At 40.7% G+C, this 20,917-nt stretch overlaps 1 protein-coding gene and 1 pseudogene across 1 annotated transcript in view; both read right to left on the bottom strand.

Annotated features, from left to right (window-relative positions):
* Positions 1-20,917, bottom strand: part of DNAH8 (dynein axonemal heavy chain 8) — a 377,764-nt gene that overhangs the window by 6,068 nt on the left and 350,779 nt on the right. The window contains exons 90-91 of the mRNA XM_059177846.1: positions 20,498-20,650; positions 20,230-20,419 (exon numbers count right to left, since the gene is read on the bottom strand). Coding sequence (XP_059033829.1) covers positions 20,230-20,419; positions 20,498-20,650 — 343 coding nt within the window. The remainder of the gene's footprint in view (positions 1-20,229; positions 20,420-20,497; positions 20,651-20,917) is intronic.
* On the bottom strand, positions 13,791-13,911 carry LOC131834873 (U4 spliceosomal RNA; annotated as a pseudogene).

The raw sequence follows: 20,917 nt of genomic DNA, 5'->3' as shown, positions 1-20,917 counted from the left end.
TAAAGCACTGCTGTAAGATTGTGGGAGTCATTTGGTGGGATAAGCAGCATCTTGCCCCAGAAGCTGTGATTGATAAGGGCAAGCTCACGCAACCCCTGAGAATGTGAAAGAGGTACAAGGCTTTGTGGAGATTTGGGGGTTTGGAGGACTTATATTCCCCCCCTAGCCAATGCCTCTGTCCCTTACACTGCCTGGCAAAGAAGGGGCATGTGTGGGACTGGGAATCAGAGCAGTGAGCCACCTCTGAGAAGACAAAAGTACCAGTGAAGCTCCTAACCAGTGCTACCACTTGAGTTAGATATGTCTGTGACTCCAGGAGGGCTGGGGACAGAGCTTCTACAAATAGAGCCTCTCACGCAGCAGAGGCTGAGCTCAGAGTGGTCTAGCTGGTCATCACTTATGAGCCCTAACCTTTAACCCTTTGCACTGACACTTGGGCTGTTCTTTTTTCGCTCTCTCTCTCTTTAAGATTTTATTTATTTTAGAGAGGGAGAACCTGTGAGTAAGGGGAAAAGCAGAGGGTGGAGCAGAGGGAGAGCAGAAGGGGAGGGAGAGGGAGATAACCTCCCATATACTCTGTGCTGAACACAGAGCCCAATGCGGGGCTCGACCTCATGACCCTGAGATGGTGATGACCTGAGTGAAAACTGAGAGTAGGAGGCTTAACTGGCTGAGCCACCCAGGTGGCCCAACACTTGGGCTGTTCTAAAGGGATTAATTCTATTGCTTGGACAATGGGAAGCCAAGGGGTGAATGATAATGAGTAGGCCATTGTGGGGTTAAGATGTATGGGGGCACCATTTTGGTTCACCTGCCAGAGCCTGGGGCCATCCTCACCATCTTCCACATCCTGGCTCATAAGGCACTGACACCCACTGTCAATCAAAAAGCTGAAGTTCTAGGTCAGGTACAAGCCCTAGAGACTGGCCCTTCAGTAGATAGAGTAGGTTGAGTACATGGGAAGAGCATCTGCCATTGCATTGAGGTGGGATGGCATATTGCCAAAGATGGCGGCCAGATTGCCCTCGAAATACAGTGGCTTGGTTAAGGCAGTAACAGCATGTCCTGTGTGTTCTAAACAATGCCCAAGGTAACTTCTAAAGGAGTCTGGGGCCATCCACCAGAGTTCCCAACCGGTAAGGGATTGAAAAATTGATTATATTGGGCCCTCCCTCTGAGAGGAATCTACATTTGTGTAGATACCACATCTGGTCTAAGCCAAGCTTTCCCCTGTCACCACACAAAGCAGGCAATCACCATTAGGGGACTAGAGAAGCTAAGCAGCATGTATGGATACCTTCATTGACTAAGACACTGATCAGGGGTCACATGCCAAAGGTCATGATGTACAGGACTGGGCAAAATCACATGACATGGCATGGCAGCTCCATCTCCCCTACAACCTGCAAGTAGTAGCGGGGGGTGGGAGGGGTACACTGTGAAAGGACAATTGGAATATGAAAGCAGCAGATTAAATTAGAAATAGGTAAAGCCACCTTAGCCCAATGAGATACGGTAGTCTCAGGCTTTAATACACTACACTTGAATGATCAACTAGTAAGGCCTGTTGCCTCATATGCCGGACTGGGGACCCCTGCTGAGGTCCCTAATCCCATACAGGTATGGAAACTGCGGGAAACAGCCATTGCCCCAGATCAACATGCTATGCTGCTGAGAACACCAACCCCCACTATGCCTAGGAAAGGAATTACCTACTGGGAATTGCAATGGGATGTCCTGCTGGGATGGGTATTACTTCCACACCCCTGGCTAAGGGGGAGCTACTCAATCTTCCCTGGGATCCCACTGTCCTGCTGCAAGCCAGACCCATTGAAATGTACTATGCCTGAAATGGAAGATGCACCACTGAAAGAGGAGAGAGGGTGGGGTCTGACATATCTCACCCTCAGTCCATCAGCTCACACCTGACAGGGCTGCCTACCTCCATTAACATGGATGGTATGTGCAACCAGGTCAAGTTCCTAAAACTGCCAGTTTCCCTCTCCTCAAGGCCAGGTCGGTATGTAGTTTTCCCCTGGCACAATCCTTTGGCCACAGTCTTTGTCCATTGGCCTGGAGGATGTTCTTACACACACAGAAGCCCTTACTAAATCCATTCAGCAAGCCTGGAATGACAGCCAACAGAGCATGTCCTTACCAAACACTGAAATGTCTCTACTGAGAAAAACTATCCCAACATAGGATGGCCTTGTTATTATTATTATTACTGCCTTGCAAGGAAGCATCTCTGCCATTATGTAAAAAGAAGGCTGTGTGTTCATTCCTGATGAGTCTGCTAATGTATCATCTTTATTAAATCACACGAGGAGATCAGTGAATGGCCTGGGTAATCCAACTCCCAGCCCAGGGGACTTAGTAAATCAGTAGTTTGAACCATGGAGGTCTTATTGGAGAAAATTTTGACTCATTTTGGAATCATTGTCTTAATCCGTGTTTTCTCTTACATGTATCCATACTTTTGTTGTGGCATCTGCCCGTGGTGTAGCCAATGGCTGCCCAAAGAGCCTCCTCTATGCTAGTGAAACCCCTTGCTGATGGCTCAGGTCTCGTTGCAGAAGAGGGGGGCCCAGGAGATTGTAGGAGCTGGTCATCAAGTGTTGGGGAAGGTCATCAAGAGGACATGGCCACAGGCTGACCCATGAGCTTCACCTGGGCAATTGGAGGCTCCTCCCCACCTTCCCTTTCCTTGAAATGTGTGTTCCACCTGCCTTTCCTGCTACCAGAGGCTGCCCTAAGGACATAGCCTTGAGCTAATAATGTGCTGTTGAGGCCATCTGGAGGATATACATGATTGGACCCAGTTAAGTCCTCTGTGTAAACTTTAAATATTTGGTGTGTGGGTACAGAGATCTGAATAGCTCGTGGCCACCCAAGATAAGTCTCTCTTACAAGTAAGTGCCCTTACTTATAAAACCTGCCACCTACCAATCTGGAGGGGCCTGCCTCTTCTTTAGTCTCTCCCTGCCTTCTGCATAAGGGGATTGTTTTACACCTGGAAAGCTCCCTAGGAAGCTATAAACCAAACAGTGACCACAACAATAATAAACAATTCTTTCTTGCAAGTCCTTCCATGAATGTCATTTTCATCATTCAACACTAAGCATACCTCCATGTGGCATATTATATGTTGTGTATCCAAGTAGAGTTGGAATTCAATCGACCCTATTTTGTGATATTTTAAAAATTCATCCATGATCTATGAATCTACAAGGTCATAATGCATAACACATGAGTCTTTGTCTTAACCATCCATCTGCACAAATTGAATAATTGAATTTTTCTCTAATATTTTAAATTCTAACTAAATTGTAAATTTAACCTCTCTCCATATGGCATTCAGGACAATGACACAGGTGCCAGATGATGCATGAGTGGGATTCTCACTCATGTAACACATCTGCTTTGAAGACTTCTGTCATTGTCAGAAAGCTCTAAAAATCTCGAATGCCATTAGGGTGAGAGCATCTCTTATCTCCTCCCTACTGGGGAGTACGCAGGATGTTGTCTAGTTTATGTGAACAGTACCCCTCCTGATTTAGGCAACACCCTTAGTATGCTGGTAGATGGGATCTGAATACAGATTATCTTGAGCTGTTAAGAAAGGAGGGATCTGAATACAGATTATCTTGAGCTGTTAAGAAAGGAAAAGGTTAAATAAATGTAGTTGAGGCCTGAAAGTGGAGGGTAGGGGAACTATTCCCTGGGCCATTCTCACCCAGAGAACATGGAGAAGACACATAATTTTTCAAGTCTTCATAGTTTTGCTTTGGCTTCCTGAAAAGAAAAACATGATCTTGTGGAATTCAAACTGCAGTAAATCCACTGAAATCTTCATTATTGAATTTAAAAAAATGAATGACCATCTTTCTTGTCGACTAATATCAAGGCTAATGGAATCAAAATCTGTGTTTTCTGAAGCCTGTATAATTTTAAAAGACTATTGATACATTTTTCTTTATAAAAACTTGAAAAGCAGTACTTTTGTCTTGGCACCAATTTAGTTCTAATAATTCTTAAACAAAATTTCAATCATCAGTGCTGGAAAAGTGATTCATGCATTCATATGTTTGACTCTGAAGCAAGCTGGGGAAAGTCTTCACCAATAATAAACTTCTGTTCATGAGATATAACCACCCACATGGAAATGGGTGATTTGACTATTCAAACATCTGAGTTGCATGCAGTCCAAATGAGATGTTTTGGAAAAAAAAAATTTTTTCCCCTTCAAACTCATACAGCACAATGAAATCTTAAAACACTTGTCAAGTATGTTCTTTAAAAAATTCACTGTTAAGCTGGGGTTATACTTTGGAAATTCAGGTCTAAAGTAACACTTGTTATGTCTTAATTCCTATAACAGTAGTAACCCAACATTTCAGCAAACTAATTACTATTGTTTGACGTGTGTAGTCAGTCGGCTTAAAGAAAGCTGTAGAGTTCAAGTGTCACTTCAAACAAGGCCTAAGAAAAGCCTAAAGAAACAACTAATCGGGAAGGTTGCTTGTCTCTGTTTGATCAGGAGGAGGCTGGTATTCTGTAATGACAGTCCTATCAGACATTTTTTTTCTTTAATAAATGAGCCAGTCCTTATGTAATGGGCCTTAGGTTGGGCAGTATTTCCTGTCTTATTAGTTACCAAGCCTCCTGGTAGCATCTCCAAAGATGAGGAGAAATGATGTTCCTGCCACAAGTGTATGACAGGCAGTTTTTTCCCCAAATGAGAAGCAAACGGAGTTCATTAGTAAGTTAAATAAAGGTCAGAAATCATTAAACAAAGATGGGGTTGATCCACCCAGTTGAATCAAAAGGCACCAGGCAGCTCTCCTGATGCTTTGCTAGATGCTGTAAGGTGGGGAATCTTAAACCTGCCTGAAAATTAGAACTATCTGGGAAGCCAGGCCACAGCCCAGATCAATGAAGTCAGAATCTAGAGGTGAGACCCCGGCATCAGCACAGTTTCAAGGCAGGGCTTCTCAAACGTTTATGTTTCATAGATATCTGCTGGGGAAGGAGCTCATATCTAACACACATTATGACTCCGTAGGTAGGTCAAGAGTGGGGCCTGAGGTTCTCTGTTTCTCTCAAGCTCCCAGGTGATACAGAAGCCATTGGCTGGTAGACCACATACTGGGTAGCAAGTCTAAGGTTGGGTTTCTTCACACATTAGAATGACCCAGGTGAATTTAAGAAACGGATTGTACAGACTCCAGAGGCCTCCTCACCAATTCTGATATAATTAGTCTGGAGCTCCAGGCATTACTATATATTAAATGTCTCTCAGGTCATTCAGTTGGAGAGGCGGATCTGAGAGCCACTGCTCTGTAGAAAGATCTCCACAGCAGGCTACTGGACAGTTCACTGACCCACATTTTTTTAAGGAACAAATTTGACAAGTAGGAACAGAAATGCCTCACAGTACCAGCAAAACATTAGGAAGGCTGTCAGTAGTAGAAGCGGACTCCTTCCAAAGTCCACCGAGGCACACGTGTTCTCTGGGATGTTGTTAATCCAGGACACGGTTGGCTCCAACAGAACCTGAGTTCAAGTGGGAAAGCTGGGCCTAATGGTGGCCTCTGCTTCATCCACCATTCCCCATGCACCAAAGTGTTAATTTCCTGAGCTGTGCTCTCTTCTCTGTGTGCTACTTTATGCTTCCTTTCCCCTGCCCCAGCCAAACCCTTCCAGTGTTCCCTTAGGAGTGGTTCGATGGTTAACCGACTCTCCCATTTTCCCACCTCTGCACAGGACATTCCATCTTCTTCCTCTTACTGGAGCCCTGCTCAACTCTAAAAACACAGTCCTTCCCAGTTTTTCCTTCACCCTTTATGAGACTCTCTGGTGCTCTGACAAGCACATCCTCTGGCCACATACCCCAAATACTGTCTGCCCCCATTCGCTAAGCATTCTCCATCATCTGGGCTGCTTCAGCCTCCATTCAGAATCTTGACCCCTCCATTCCCCAAACTCATCTTTTCTGAAGACCTCCTGAGCTCCAGCTTTCCTTTACTTCTTTCCTGCCCATCTAGATCCATTCTTTCCACCACTTGCCCCGCAAAACCTCAACCCTAGGTGAATCCAAATGTCCCCCTTCATACGCCTATCCCAGGCCACTGAGCAATAGACAGTTACGTAGTTGCGACTAGCCCTGATGGGATTCTCAAAACCACCCAGCAATATTTCCTTGTCTCCCTCAGTAGCCCACTTTCTCAAACACCTGCCATTCTTCTTAAATCTGTCTTCTGACACCTTCTTGCTCCTGAAATCACTTTGCCTCCTTCTTCAAGGAGAAAATAGAAAGTGTCAGACAGGAAGTGCCTTAACTTCTTGCCATCAATCTGACAAACTCACTTGCACCTACCCTCTTTCCTTCCTTATTATTCTTACTACAACGGGTGTGGTTTCCCTCCACCTGCTCGGAGTGCGTCCCTCCACTTGGGAGCCATTCCCTCTTTGCCTCTTTAACCCCTCTCTGTTATCTTTACACTCTGTTGTTTTTTTTTTTTTTTTTTTTTTACTCTCTCTCCTAGCTTCTTCCCACATGTATTTGAATAGATTTAAGATTCTCCTACCATTAAAAGAAAAAAAAAAGAGAATCCTATCTTCTTACAACCACTCCTCCAACTTGCTTGTCCTCTTCAAAGCCAAATTTCTTGAGAAATTAAGACAATTTTCCTTCCTGTCCATACTCTGTCTTTCCATTTCCTGCTGTCTCACTCACTCACCTGAGGTCTCACTCCTCCACTTCTCCATCCACTCCACTGATACTTCCTCTACCAACAGTTTCCTTATCAATAAAGTCATCTGACCACTTTTGGTCCTATCTTACTTGACCTCTAGTAGCATCTGTCACTACTTCCTACTTCCCCCTCTTGTCTGCTACCACACTATGCTTTCTTGTTTTCCCTCTTCCAAGCTCTTTGCATGTGAGAGGACCGTTCACAAGAACTGGGTGATCTGGAACATGGCGATACACAAGCAAATGTAGCAGAATCTTCGTAAGGATGGCTTAGGAGGAAGGTGATTTGATGGTAGTATTGGTAAGATTCACAGGAAGATGGAATATTCTATATTGGCAGTTGGAAGTGAAGAACCAGAATCTTAAACCAGGACTTTGGATGAGTCAGTCAAAAGTAGGGATAAATAGTTACATCTGTGAGAATGGCTGATGTCATCCACATAGATACCAGGGCCAAGGGCAGAACTTGCTTGAGAAGAACCTACAAAGTAGACCAAGAAACAGTCCTAGGAGAAGGAGAAGGAGAAACAAGGAAGGTAATAAATGAAAACCAAAGTGTGAAAGAGTTTCCAGAATTGACATTCTAGTATAGTGAAGGGGAATGAAGTTGGCAAGAAGGTCACTAGATTTGGTGGCCCTGGAGAGAACAATGATGAGGCTGGCCAGATTACAAGTGATTAGACTGTTGGTAAGGAAGATAAACATGTACAGAAACTAGAATGATAAGGGATGTGGTTGTGACTGAAGCCAGATGCACCTAAGCCCCTCCCACATGAAGGCAAGGAAGATGGGTTGTTACTCAATCTGGAGGCATTTCTAAGATGTCCAGTCCTCTTATCATTCTGTGGCCTGCAGACAGAGCAGGTAAGGACTATCACTCAGATAGAGGTTTAGCACCCTGAGGTTTACCTGGCTTCCTGCAGTTAGAGTCCGTTTTGGTTCTGCAAAAACTGTAGCCATGGGGTATGCTTAGGATTGTTATGGGATTAGAAGAAATCTCCCAGTTCCTTCCAATCACAAAGTTCTGTTAACTCTCAGTGTACTTTTCCACCCCACAAATAACAGGCTTTTATAAGACAAGCATTCAGAGAGTGCTGCTAGTTGATGATGTTGCCTGAAACAAATTCACAGGCAAGAGATTGTAGATGATTTTACTGTATCAAAAGATTACAGGACAAAAAGTATCCCTTGCTTCAGTAAAATCCTCTCTGAAAATCTTGATTTGTACCACTATATAAGTTGTCACTGATATCTGCTATGACAGACTGACGTGGCTTTTTGAGACACTGAAGAGAAAAGAGAAAAACTAATGCAAGTTGGCATCAAGCTCCAGACTGAGTTAAATATTTGGAGAATAATGATACTGCATGCTTCAATTTCCTATAGAGGTGTGAGGCTGGAGACTACATTCAGCTTCTGCACTAGCAGTGCCTGTGAGTCATGCCTAACATCAAATGGTAAACCATGGCCATCAATTAAGAGGTTTTACAAGGTGGTCAATACCCACTTGAAATCAAGCTCATAATTCATAGTCCCCACTTATGACACAGACACAAACACACACACAAATGAGAATCAATCAGGTGTACATGATGCTCTGAAAAGATACACCTGTAGGAACCAGCGACCGAACAAATCCTTCAAGAATCCTGAGAAGCACAATCTTAAACAATATGTGAACATGTGTACCAATGATTGCCGGGAAACCCCAGTGGAGCACAAAGGTCTCTTGGCCCTGAGAATCCACTGGGAGGCAAATCCATGTGCTGCCAAAAGCCGAGCCATCGAACAAATGTTATGGGGGTCATGGATAGAGAGAACTTGACCACTTTCATAATCAAAACGAACTGACACATGATTGAGCTCATCAACTGCTACAAGAAACGACTGTGAAAGGGGCTGAAAATACCACTCCATGGCGGCTGGCAGATGTGGTCTCTTCAAGTAAGACCGACAAAATATCAGGCCACCATAAGGCAAAGGAGCAATGCTATAAACAGCATCGGCTCAGGCACAGACTGTGTGTTGGGGGTGGGGGACGCAAGTCCTGTCACCAGTCATTGTGGCAATGTGGGTCCTGAAGTCACTTAGGCCCGAGGAGCAATCACCAGAGGCATGATGGGAAAAATACATCAGACATTACTGGATGCCGTATTATAGGAGCATAAAACAAATGGTCATATATGTAAATGTTTTTTTGTATGTCTTATAGCCTAGGTGATTCTGACTATATGTATTTGTGATTAAACTATGGCCTACCCAAACTGCATTGTGTTTTACTTAAACATGTTTTTTTTTTTTTAATTTAAAAAACCTCATTTGCTTAAATACCTGGAGCCAAAGAAAGAAATTTCATCAACGGAGACTAGATTAGAATATATAAAACCCAGGAGATCTAGTCATGCTGAGAAATCAATTATTAAGGTCAAATAGTGACCAGAGAGGCTTCCAATTGGAAAGCACTTTATCTGCTGGCACACTGCCTGTGAACATGCATGCAGCTAGTGTAATCTTTATGTTTTCCAGATTTGGTCAGGTAATATGGAACAGAAAGTAAATTGTTTCTCATGTCAAGAGAAGGAAAAGGAAGTAGACAAGTGATTAGTGTGCAGAGAAAGTTGACTTCTGCTCTTCTATGCTATAAATAGAAAGCAATCATAGATATGCTTGTGTGTAAAGGTAACATGCTTAAATATGTCCAGGGCTTTCTAAGACATGGAGAGTCATGAGAGAAAAAAATCAAAGTTTAAGCTGAAAATAGAAATGAAGAGGAGAGAAAGGATTGGTATCATGAACAAAGAGAGAAAACATGTATGTCTGTATTTGTATTTCTGTAAATGTTCTGGCTTGTTAATATTTCTTAAGAATAGTATCAATTAAAGGTTAGTTCATATTAATACTTTGCTATTTTAAGTCATAATTCTAATGGGGAAAAAAGCAATCATTGAAAGAGATTGTGTGTTGTGATACACGACTTAATTTGTCTGCATCTATGGAAAGCCAGGGATCAACCAACCCTTCTCTCTCGGCTTCTGAATATCAAAAATGTACTTAATGACCTCACATCCTTTTAAAAATCACTGATCTTTATCCATCTCCTGAACTCCAAGTGGGCCAACACGCCTCTCCTCCTGGATGTCCTACCAGCACTAGCTGACAATTCGAGTATTTCTTGTTTTCCTCTCAACCTGTCCCTCTTCCAGGGCTTCTTGTCTAGAACAGCCCTTCAATCCCAGCCATTGCCTCTCTCTGTTCTCTCAAAGATCCCCCATTTAATCTCCCCATCAAATCTGTCCCTTCCTCTTCACCTGGTTAAGATCCCAGGCTCTCTTCCTTGGACTTGGTAAGTCTCATTGCTCTGGACCTCCATATTCCAGCCTACCCTCTACCTTCTCCTGGGATTATCTTGTGATCTCTGTGGACTTCCAATTGCCTTTATGATGTGGCCTAACCTCCACCAGAAGACTCTGCACTCCAGCCTCACTGCCACTCTCCTCTGCTCCCTCTTCCTGAGCCCTGGCCATACTGTTGTCCTTCTTTCCTCAAGCCTCTGGCTGGAATGCCCTTTTCTGGAGTCCCTGCAAATCCTACTCTGTGCTTCCTGTGTAAAGCTCTTCTGGTCTTATGAAGCTCTTCCCCTTGGCCGAATTCATCTCCCTGTCCTCTGTACTACTGTGGCACTCAGTTCTCACTTGGGTGGAGCACTTATCGCATTATGTTAAAGTTGCTGATGGGTCTGTCTTACCAATCAGATTACGAGCTCCTTTAGGGGGTGAATTGGGTCTCAAATCTCTCTCCATTGAAAGCACCTAACGGAAGGGCTGGCAAATGGAAGATGGTTAGACAACCCTAATTAAGTTAAGTGTTATTTCTTCAGGCCCTCAAGCCAGGAATTACCTGGTGACAGCTCACTCAAATTGAGGGCTGGTAAGGAGGAAAGAGAGATTCATAAATAGATTCACAATCTTAGAACCATAATAAAAATGTTTCCTCCCCAAATTCAGTGGAAATTCTGGGAGAAAAATAGATAAGTGAAATCTAGGAGCTGTCCTTTACAAATCTAAAGCCTATTAAAATAATAGTACACTGTGTATAGTTTTGTAAGCTCATAAAAACAGCCATGGTTAGTGTTTAAGTTTAGAAAATGTTTAGATATTTGAAAATGCATGAAGTGAATAAATGTATGTGTATGGAGAACAATTCTGGTGTACCATTTTTTAAAAAAAGGTTTTGTTTATTTACTTGACAGACAGAGATCATAAGTAGGCAGAGAGGCAGGCAGAGAGAGAGGAGGAAGCAGGCTCCCTGCTGAGCAGAGAGCCCAATGTGGGACTCAATCCCAGGACCCTGAGATCATGACCTGAGCTGAAGGCAGAGACTTTAACCCACTGAGCCACCCAGGTGCCCCTGATGTACCATTTTTTGAACTATTATTTATTTACACAAAGAAAATTGCACAAGTTGTAAATGTACAGCAGCTTGATGAATTTTCACCAGGAGAATAGCCATGTAACCAACATCTAGATCAAGAAATGGAACATTGCTTGACCACCAGGAATCTCCTTGTGCCCTTCTGCAATTACTGCCTTCTGTCTCAAGGGCAACCACTAGTCTAACTTTTAACACCATGGATTTCTGTCTTGCCTGTTTTGATTCATTGTATAAATGGAATTGTACAGTATACCTACATTACACATAGACTATAATGTATACAGTATAACACACTGTAATGTGTTCTGTTTTATTTCCTTCACTTAATATTTTATGAGAGTCAACCATATTGTGAGTAGCAATAATGCTTCCTAAATTTGTACATGTGAATATTTCTTAGATTGTATTACTAGTGGAGCTATAAGGTGCTGAACTGTAAGGAACCCAACATAACTTTATTTTGGCCAGGAATTACCTCAAGTAGCTATGAAACCAGAAGTCAACCACAGGAAAAAAATCTGGAAAGACCCCAAATACATGGAGAATAAGTAACATGCAACTAAACAACGAATCAGCCAACCATGAAATCAAACAAGAAATTTTAAAAATACATGGAAACACATAAAAGTGAAAACACAATGGTCCCAAACCTTTGGGATACAGCAAAAGTGGTTCTAAGAGGGACGTATTAATAATAAATGCCTAGTTTAAGAAGCAAGAAAAGTCTCAAAAAAACAACCTAACCTTGTACCTAGAGGAGCTAGGATAATAGCAACAAATAAACCCTAAGCCAGCAGAAGGAAGGAAATAATAAAGATTAGAGCAGAAATAAATGATATACAAACTAAAGAAACAATAGAACAGATCAATGAAACCAGGAGCTGGTTCCTTGGAAAAAATTAATAAAACTGATAAACCTCTAGCCAGACTTATCAAAAAGAAAAGGGACCCAAATAAATAAAGTCACAAATGAAAGAGAAGTAACAACCAACATTACAGAAATACAAACAACTAGAAAAGAATATTAAGAAAAATTATATGCCTACACATTGGACAGGATATAAGAAATGGATAAATTCCTAGAAACATACAAAATACCAAAACTGAAACAGGAAGAAATAGAATATTTGAATAGACAGATATCCAGCAAAGACATTGAATCAATAACCAAAAACTCCCAACAAACACAAATCTAGGACCAGATGGATTCATAAGTGAATTCTTTTTTGTTTTTAATTTAGTTTTTTTCAGTGTTCCAAAATTCATTGTTTATGCACCACACCCAGTGCTCCATGCAATACCTGTCCTCCATAATACCCACCACCAGGCTCCCCAAACTCCCACCTCCACCCCTCCAAAATCCTCAGTTTATTTCTCAGAGTCTACAGTCTCTCATGGTTTGTCTCCCTTCCGATTTCCCCCAACTCACTTCTCTCCATCTCCGCATGTCCTCTGTGTTATTCCTTATGCTCCACAAGTAAGTGAAACCACATGATAATTGACTCTCTCTGCTTGATGTATTTCATTCAGCATAATCTCTTCCAGTCCCGTCCATGTTGATACAAAAGTTGGGTATTCATCCTTTCTGATGGAGGCATAATACTCTAATGTATATATGGACAATATCTTCTTTATCCATTCGTCTGATGAAGGGCATCTTGGTTCTTTCCACAGTTTGGCAATTGTGGCCATGCTGCTATGAACATTGGGGTATAGATGGCCCTTCTTTTCACTCCATCTGCATCTTTGGGGTAGTAGTAGTGCAATTGCAGGGTCATAAGGAAGCTCTAAATTTTCTTTTTCTTTTTTTTTTTAATTTCTTTTCAATGTTCCAGAATCCATTGTTTATGAACCACACCCAGGGTTCCATGCAATACATGCCCTCCATAATACCCACCACCAGGCTTACCCAACCCCCTACCCTCTCCTCTCCTAAACCTTCAGTTTGTTTTAATTTCTTAAGGTGTCTCCACAGTTTTCCAAAGTGGCTGCACCAACTTGCATTCCCACCAACAGTGTAAGAGGTTTCCCCTTTCTCCACATCCTCTCCAACACTTGTTGTTTACTGTCTTGTTAATTTTGGCCATTCTAACTGGGGTAAGGTGGTATCTCAGTGTGGTTTTGATTTGAATCTCCCTGATGGCTAATGATGATGAATGTTTTTTCATGTGTCTATTAGCCAGTTGTATGTCTTCTTTGGAGAAGTGTCTGTTCATGTCTTCTGCCCATTTTTTGATGTGATTATCTGTCTTGTGTATGTTGAGTTGGAGGAGTTCTTTATAGATCTTGGATATCAGACCTTTGTAGTGTCATTTGCAAATATATTCTCCTATCCTGTGGGTTGCCCCTTTGTTTTGTTGACCATTTCCTTTGCTGTGCAGAAGCTTTTGATCTTGATGAAATACCAAAAGTTCATTTTCACTTTTGTTTCCTTTGCCTTTGGAGACATATCTTGAAAGAAGTTGCTGTGGCCGATGTCAAAGAGGTTACTGCTTATGTTCTCCTCTAGGATTTTGATAGATTCCTGCCTCACATTGAGGTCTTTTATCCATTTCAAGTTTATTTTTGTATATGGTGTAAGTGAATGGTTGAGTGTCATTCTTCTATACATAGCTATCCAATTTTCCCAGCACTATTTATTGAAGAGACTGTCTTTTTTCAATTAGCAATAATCGCGCCTCGGATAAACCTCATTGGCTACAATACTGCCACTGTGCAAAGCTTCTTTTTTCTACTGTATAATTTGTCCTGCTTTGTCGAAGACTATTTGACCATAGAGTTGAGGGTCCATATCTGGGCTCTCTACTCTTTACACCTTAAAAAACTGGAGAATCAACAACAAATTAAGCCAACCCCACACAAAAGAAGGAAAATAATCAAGATCAGAGCAGAGATCAATGAGATAGAAACTACAGATTCACTAGAAAATATCAACGAAATGAGAAGCTGGTTTTTTGAAAGAATCAGTAAGATTGAAAAACCACAGGCCAAACTAATCCAAAAGAAAAGAGAGAGGACCCAAATTAATAAAATTATGAATGAAAAGGGAAAGATCATGACTAACAGCAAGGAAATAGAAACAATCATCAGAAATTATTATCAACAGTTACATGCCAATAAGTTAAGGAACCTAGACAAAATGGATGCATTCCTGGAAACCCATAAACTTCCAAAACTGAATCAGGAAGAAATTGACAACCTTCATAGGTGAATTCTACCAAACATTTAAAAAAGAGTTAATGCATATTCTTATTTGGTGACTAAGAAAACATTTTTTTTAACTTTTTTTAAAACTTATTTTCAGCGTAACAGTATTCATTGTTCTTGCACCACACCCAGTGCTCCACGCAATCCATGACCTCTCCAATACCCACCACCTGGTTCCCTCAACCTCACCCCCGACCCCTTCAAAACCTTCAGATTGTTTTTCAAAGTCCATAGGTTCTCATGGTTCATCTCCCCTTCCAATTTCCCTCAACTCCCTTCTCCTCTCCATCTCCCCTTGTCCTCCATGCTATTTGTTACGCTCCACAAATAAGTGAAACCATATGATAATTGACTCTCTCTGCTTGACTTATTTCACTCAGCATTATCTAGATAACATATTTTTAAAAATTATGTTAAAATTGTCCAAAGAAACCCTATTTTTCTCACACTATTACAAAAAATAGAAAGGGAAGGAAAACTTTCAGATTCATTTTACAAGGCCAGTATTACCCCGATACCAAAACCAGATAAAGACATCATAAAAAAGAGAACCACAGGCCAATACCTCTGATGAACACAGATGCAAAAGTCCTCAATAAAATACTAACAAACCTAATCCAACAATACATTAAAAAAAATCATTCACCACAATCAATCATGTATTCCTGGGATACATGGATCACTCAATATTCACAATTCAATCAATGTGATACATCACATTAATAAGAGAGAGGGTAAGAATAATATGATCATTTCTCTCTTTTTAAAAGGTTTTATCAATTTATTTGACAGAGAGATAGTAAGAGAAGGAACACAAGGAAGGGGACCAGGAGAGGGAGAAGCAGACTCCCTACTGAGCAGGGAATGGGGCTCCGTCCCAAGATCCTGGCATCATGACCTGAGTCAGAGGCAGACACTTAATGACTGAACCACCCAAGTGCCCGCATACAATCTTTTCAATGGATCCAGGAAAAGCATTTGATAAAGTACAATATCCATTCATGAAAAAACCCTCAATAAAGTACATTTAGAGGGAACATACCTCAACATAATAAAGGCCATCTATAAAAAATCCTCAGCTCACATCATCCTAAATAGGGGAAAACAGAACTTTTCCTCTAGAGTCAGAAATAATACAGGGATGTCCACTCTCATCACTTTTTTTCAACATAGTGCTAGAAGTCCTAGCCATAGCAACCAAACAACAAATAGAAATAAAAGGTACTCAAATAATCAAGGAAGAAGTCAAACTTTTACCATTTGCATATGACATGATACTCTGTACAGAAAATCCTAACGTCTCCACCAAAAAACTGCTAGAATTCATACAGTCAAGTTGCAAGAAACAAAATCAGTGTACAGAAATGTTGTATTTTTTTAAAATTTTTTTAATTTTTTTATTTTTTATAAACATATATTTTTATCCCCAGGGGTACAGGTGTATTTCTATACACCAATAATAATGCAGCAGAAAGAGAAAATAGGGACTCAATCCCATTTACAATTGCATTTAAAAAAATAAGATACTTAGGAATAAACCTAACTAAAGAAGTGAAAGACCTGTACCCTGAAAACTATAAAAACTGATGAAAGAAATTGAAGATGACACAAAAAACTGGAAAGACAGTCCATGACCATGGATCATTAGAACAAATATTGTTAAAATATCTAACCTACTCTATGTTCTCCTCTAGGATTCTGATGGATTCTTGTCTCATGTTGAGGTCTTTTATCCATTTCCAGTTTATCTTTGTGTACAGTGTAAGAGAACGGTCGAGTTTCATTCTTCTACATATAGCTGTCCAGTTTCCCAGCACCATTTATTGAAGAGACTGTCTTTTTTCTACTGTATATTTTTTCCTGTTTTGTTGAAGATTATTTGACCATAGAGTTGAGGGTCCATATCTGGGCTCTCTACTCTGTTCCACTGGTCTATGTGTCTGTTTTAATGCCAGTACCATGCTGTCTTGGTGATCACAGCTTTGTAGTAAAGCTTGAAATCAGGTAACGTGATGCCCCCAGTTTTATTTTTATTTTTAGTTTTTTTTTAAAGATTTTATTTATCTATTTAACAGACAGAGATCAGAAGTAGGCAGAGAGGCAGGCAGAGAGAGAGGGGAAAGCAGGCTCCCTGCTGAGCAGAGAGCCTGATGTGGGGCTCGATCCCAGAACCCTGAGATCGTGACCTGAGCCAAAGGCAGAGGCTTTAACCCACTGAGCCACCCAGGGGCCCCGCCCCCAGCTTTATTTTTGTTTTTCAACATTTCCTTAGCGATTCGGGGTCTTCTGGTTCCATACAAATTTCTGAATTATTTGCTCCAGCTCTTTGAAAAATACTGGTGGAATTTTGCTCGGAATGGCATTAAAAGTATAGATTGCTCTAGGCAGTATAGACATTTTAATATTGTTTATTCTTCCAATCCAAGAGCATGGAATGGTCTTTCATCTTTTTGTGTCTTCTTCAATTTCTTTCATGAGTGTTCTGTAGTTTCTCGAGTACAGATCCTTTACCTCTTTGGTTAGGTTTATTCCCAGTATCTTATGGTTCTTGGTGCTATAGTAAATGGAATCAATTTTCTAATTTCCTTTTCTGTATTTTCATTGTTAGTGTATAAGAAAGTCACTGATTTCTGTACATTGACTTTGTATCCTGCCACGATACTGAATTGCTGTATGAGTTCTAGTAGTTTGGGGGTGGAGTCTTTTGGGTTTTCCATATAAAGAATCATGTCATCTGTGAAGAGAGAGAGTTTGACTTCTTCATTGCCAATTTGGATACCTTTTATTTCTCTTTGTTGTCTGATTGCTGTTACTAGGACTTCTAATACTATATTGAACAAGAGTGGTGAGAGTAGGCATCCTTGTCGTGTTCCTGATCTCAACGGGAAGGCTGTAAGCTTTTTCCCATTGAGGATGATATTTGCTATGGGTCTTTCAAAGATAGATTTTATGAAGTTCAGGAATGTTCTCTCTATCCCTATACTTTGAAGCGTTTTAATCAGGAATGGAGACTGGAAGAGATTATGCTGAGTGAAATAAGTCAAGCAGAGAGAGTCAATTATCATATGGTTTCACTTATTTGTGGAGCATAACAAATAGCATGGAGGACAAGGGGAGATGGAGAGGAGAAGGGAGTTGAGGGAAATTGGAAGGGGAGGTGAATCATGAGAGACTATGGACCCTGAAAAACAATCTGAGGGGTTTGAAGTGGCGGGGGGGGGTGGGAGGTTGGGGGAACCAGGTGGTGGGTATTAGAGAGGGCACGGATTGCATGGAGTACAGGGTGTGGTGCAAAAACAAGGAATACTGTTATGCTGAAAATAAAAAATTTAAAAAAAATCTAACCCACCCAAAGAAATCTATACACTTAATGCAATCCTTATCAAAATACCAACAGCATTTTTCATAGAGCTAGAACGAACAGTTCTAAAATTTATATGGAATCACAAAAGACCCTGAATAGCCAAAGGAATCTTGGAAAAGCTGAGCAAAGCTGGAGACATCACAATTCCAGACTTCAAGTTATATTACAAAGTTATAGTGACCAAGACTCTATAGTCCTGGCACAGAAATGGACACACAGATCAATGGAACAGAATGGAAAATCCAGAAATTAATCCACAATCACATAGTCAATTAATCTTCAACAAAGCAAGAAAGAATATTCAATGGTAAAAAGACAGTCTGTTCAACAAATAGTGTTGGGAAAACTGAACAGCAACATTTAAAAGAATGAAACTGGACCACTTTTTCCACCATACACAAAAATAAGCTCAAAGCGGATTAAAGGCCCAAATATGAAATCTGAAACCATAAAAATCCTAGAAGAGAACACAACCAATGACCTCTTTGACATGGGCTGGAGCAACTTCTTTCTAGGTATATCTCCTGAGAAAAGGGGAACAAAAGCAAAAATAAACTATTAGGGCTACATCAGAATAAAAATCTTCTGCAGTCAGCAAAACTAAAAGGCAGCCTAAAGAATGGGAGAAGATATTTGCAAATGACATATCCTAAAAAGGGTTAGTATCCAAAATACATAAAGAACTTGTGAAACTCAATATCCCAAAAATGAATAATCCAATTAAAATATAGGCAGAAAACATGAATAGACATTTTTCTGAAGAAGACATGCAGGTGGCCAAGAGACACATGAAAAGATGCTTAGCATCACTTATCATCAGGGAAATGCAAATCAAAAGTACAAGAGATATCACCTTACAACTGTCAGAATGGCTAAAATCAACAACACAAGAAACATGAGGTGTTGGCAAGGATGGAGAGAAAGGGGAACATTGTTGGTGGGAATGCACACTGGTGCAGCCACTCTGGAAAATAGTATGGAAGTTCCCCCAAAAAGTTAAAAATAGAACTCCTCTATGATCCAGCAATGACCCTACTAGGGGTCATTGGGATACACACACCCTCAAAGGGATACACACACCCTGATATTTATAGCAGCATTATCTACAATAACCAAATTATGGAAATAGTCCAAGTGTGCATCAACTGATGAATGGATAAAGAAGAGATGTTATAGACACACACATACACACACAGGCATATTACTCAGCCATAAAAAAGGGAATGAAATCTTACCATTTGCAACAACATGGATGGAGCTAGAATATTACGCTACGCAAAATAAGTGAGAGAAAAATAATATCATCTGATTTCGTGCATACATGAAATTTAAGGGGGGAAAATGAATAAGCAAAGGGAATAATACACAGAGAGAAAGGCAAACAGAGAAACAGACCAGTAACTATGTTACCAGAGGGGAAGGGGGTGGAGAGATGGGTGATACAGGTGACGGGGATGAAGGAACACCCTTGCTGTGATGAGCACTGGGTGATGCATGGAAGCAATGAATCACTATATTGTACACAGGAAACTAATATTACACTGTAGGTTAACTAACTAGAATTTAAATAAAAACTTTAAAAGAAAGAATTACTTCAAGTAAAACTATCCACATTATAGTAGACAAAAAAGTTGCCATGTTTCAGAACTTTATGAATGCCACATTTTTTTAAAAGATTTTATTTATTTATTTGACAGAGAGAAATCACAAGTAGATGGAGAGGCAGGCAGAGAGAGAGGAAGGGAAGCAGGCTCCCTGCCGAGCAGAGAGCCTGATGCGGGACTCGATCCCAGGACCCTGAGATCATGACCCGAGCCGAAGGCAGCAGCTTAACCCACTGAGCCACCCAGGCGCCCCTGAACGCCACATTTTTAAAGTCTGAAACACTAACCATGGTGGTTTTGATGAGCTTGCCAAATGATATATAGTTTATTATTATTTCAATAGACATCTAGTCAGTAATTTAGTAAAAATGTCTAGAGTGAAGGAAGAAATGCAGCAGAACCACAAAGCACAATTTCAGGAGGGGATCTGAGTGGGGACAGACTCTAGAAGTTCACTCCACAAAAATTTTGCCACAGGATGGTTTTTGAAATCAGTCTAATTTCCTGAAATCTGGAAACAATTTTTGCCTATGTGGGTGCTTCATGTTTGGCATTTTCATAAAAATTTAAAATTAGGATTTGAACAATACTTTACTATTTCACATGTCCTAACCACAGGCTTGCTGAGGCAGATGAGAAGAAAAATGGAAGGGTTGCTTCCATTATTGTGGAAGCAATGATAGAATGAATTTCAGATCGAATTTATAAAACAAATACAGAAGGTTCATCTGTGGTTTCCAGCATTTGAAAACATGTCTTCAGCACTTAGCAAGCTGTACCTCCAGTGGTATTATAATATGTATTTATTACACAGCGCTACTACACCCTCATCCTCCAACTTTGCCCACTCTCTTATGAGCACCTACCTTGGGGATTAAAGAAACCAGTCATCCAAAATGCATTGGGCCTCCCTTCAAATATCCAAGTAGAAAACTGAGCATTTCTTTCCAGAAGTTCAGTAAACCAGAAACCCAGTGTGGATGAATCCCAGGACACTCTTTTCCAGATCTGAGGTATGCGAGCATCATACATGTTGTCCAGGGCATCTCTCAAATTCTGAAAAGGAGTGAGTGAAAAGATAAGAATGGGCAACACCAACAAAAGAGGGAAATGAAAATTGAGATCATAGCTTACCTCACTCATAATGACTGTCCCTTCAATGGCCAATTTTAGATCACTCAGGCTACTGCGAAGTATTGAGATGACTTTTTGCATTCTGTCAATTTCTTGTCTAAGAAATATGTTCATTGAATTGAGATGTCCCATCTTTATCAAACGAGCTTTCACCTTAAAAAAAAAAAAGCATACAAGAAAGGATTTTTTTTTTTTTAATCATCTGTCATTTCTCTTCCAATGAGCTCTTCTTTTTCTATTCTTTTTCTTCCTCTGGATATATCTCTACTAGACCAAATGGATTCTAAAATATCTCTTGCGGAACCAAACTTGACATTAAATTCCCCATTTTCCAGGCCTCAAAAACTACTGTTCAACTAAAATGGTTTTTATTCCCTACTGATTGTACTTAGTTGGTAATTGGAAATGTACTTTAAAAAG

This window comes from Mustela lutreola, chromosome 6 (assembly GCF_030435805.1).
Source record: "Mustela lutreola isolate mMusLut2 chromosome 6, mMusLut2.pri, whole genome shotgun sequence".
Classification (NCBI taxonomy): domain Eukaryota; kingdom Metazoa; phylum Chordata; class Mammalia; order Carnivora; family Mustelidae; genus Mustela; species Mustela lutreola.
The sequence above is the reverse complement of the archived record's forward strand: the minus strand, read 5'-3'. Positions and strand labels throughout refer to the sequence as shown.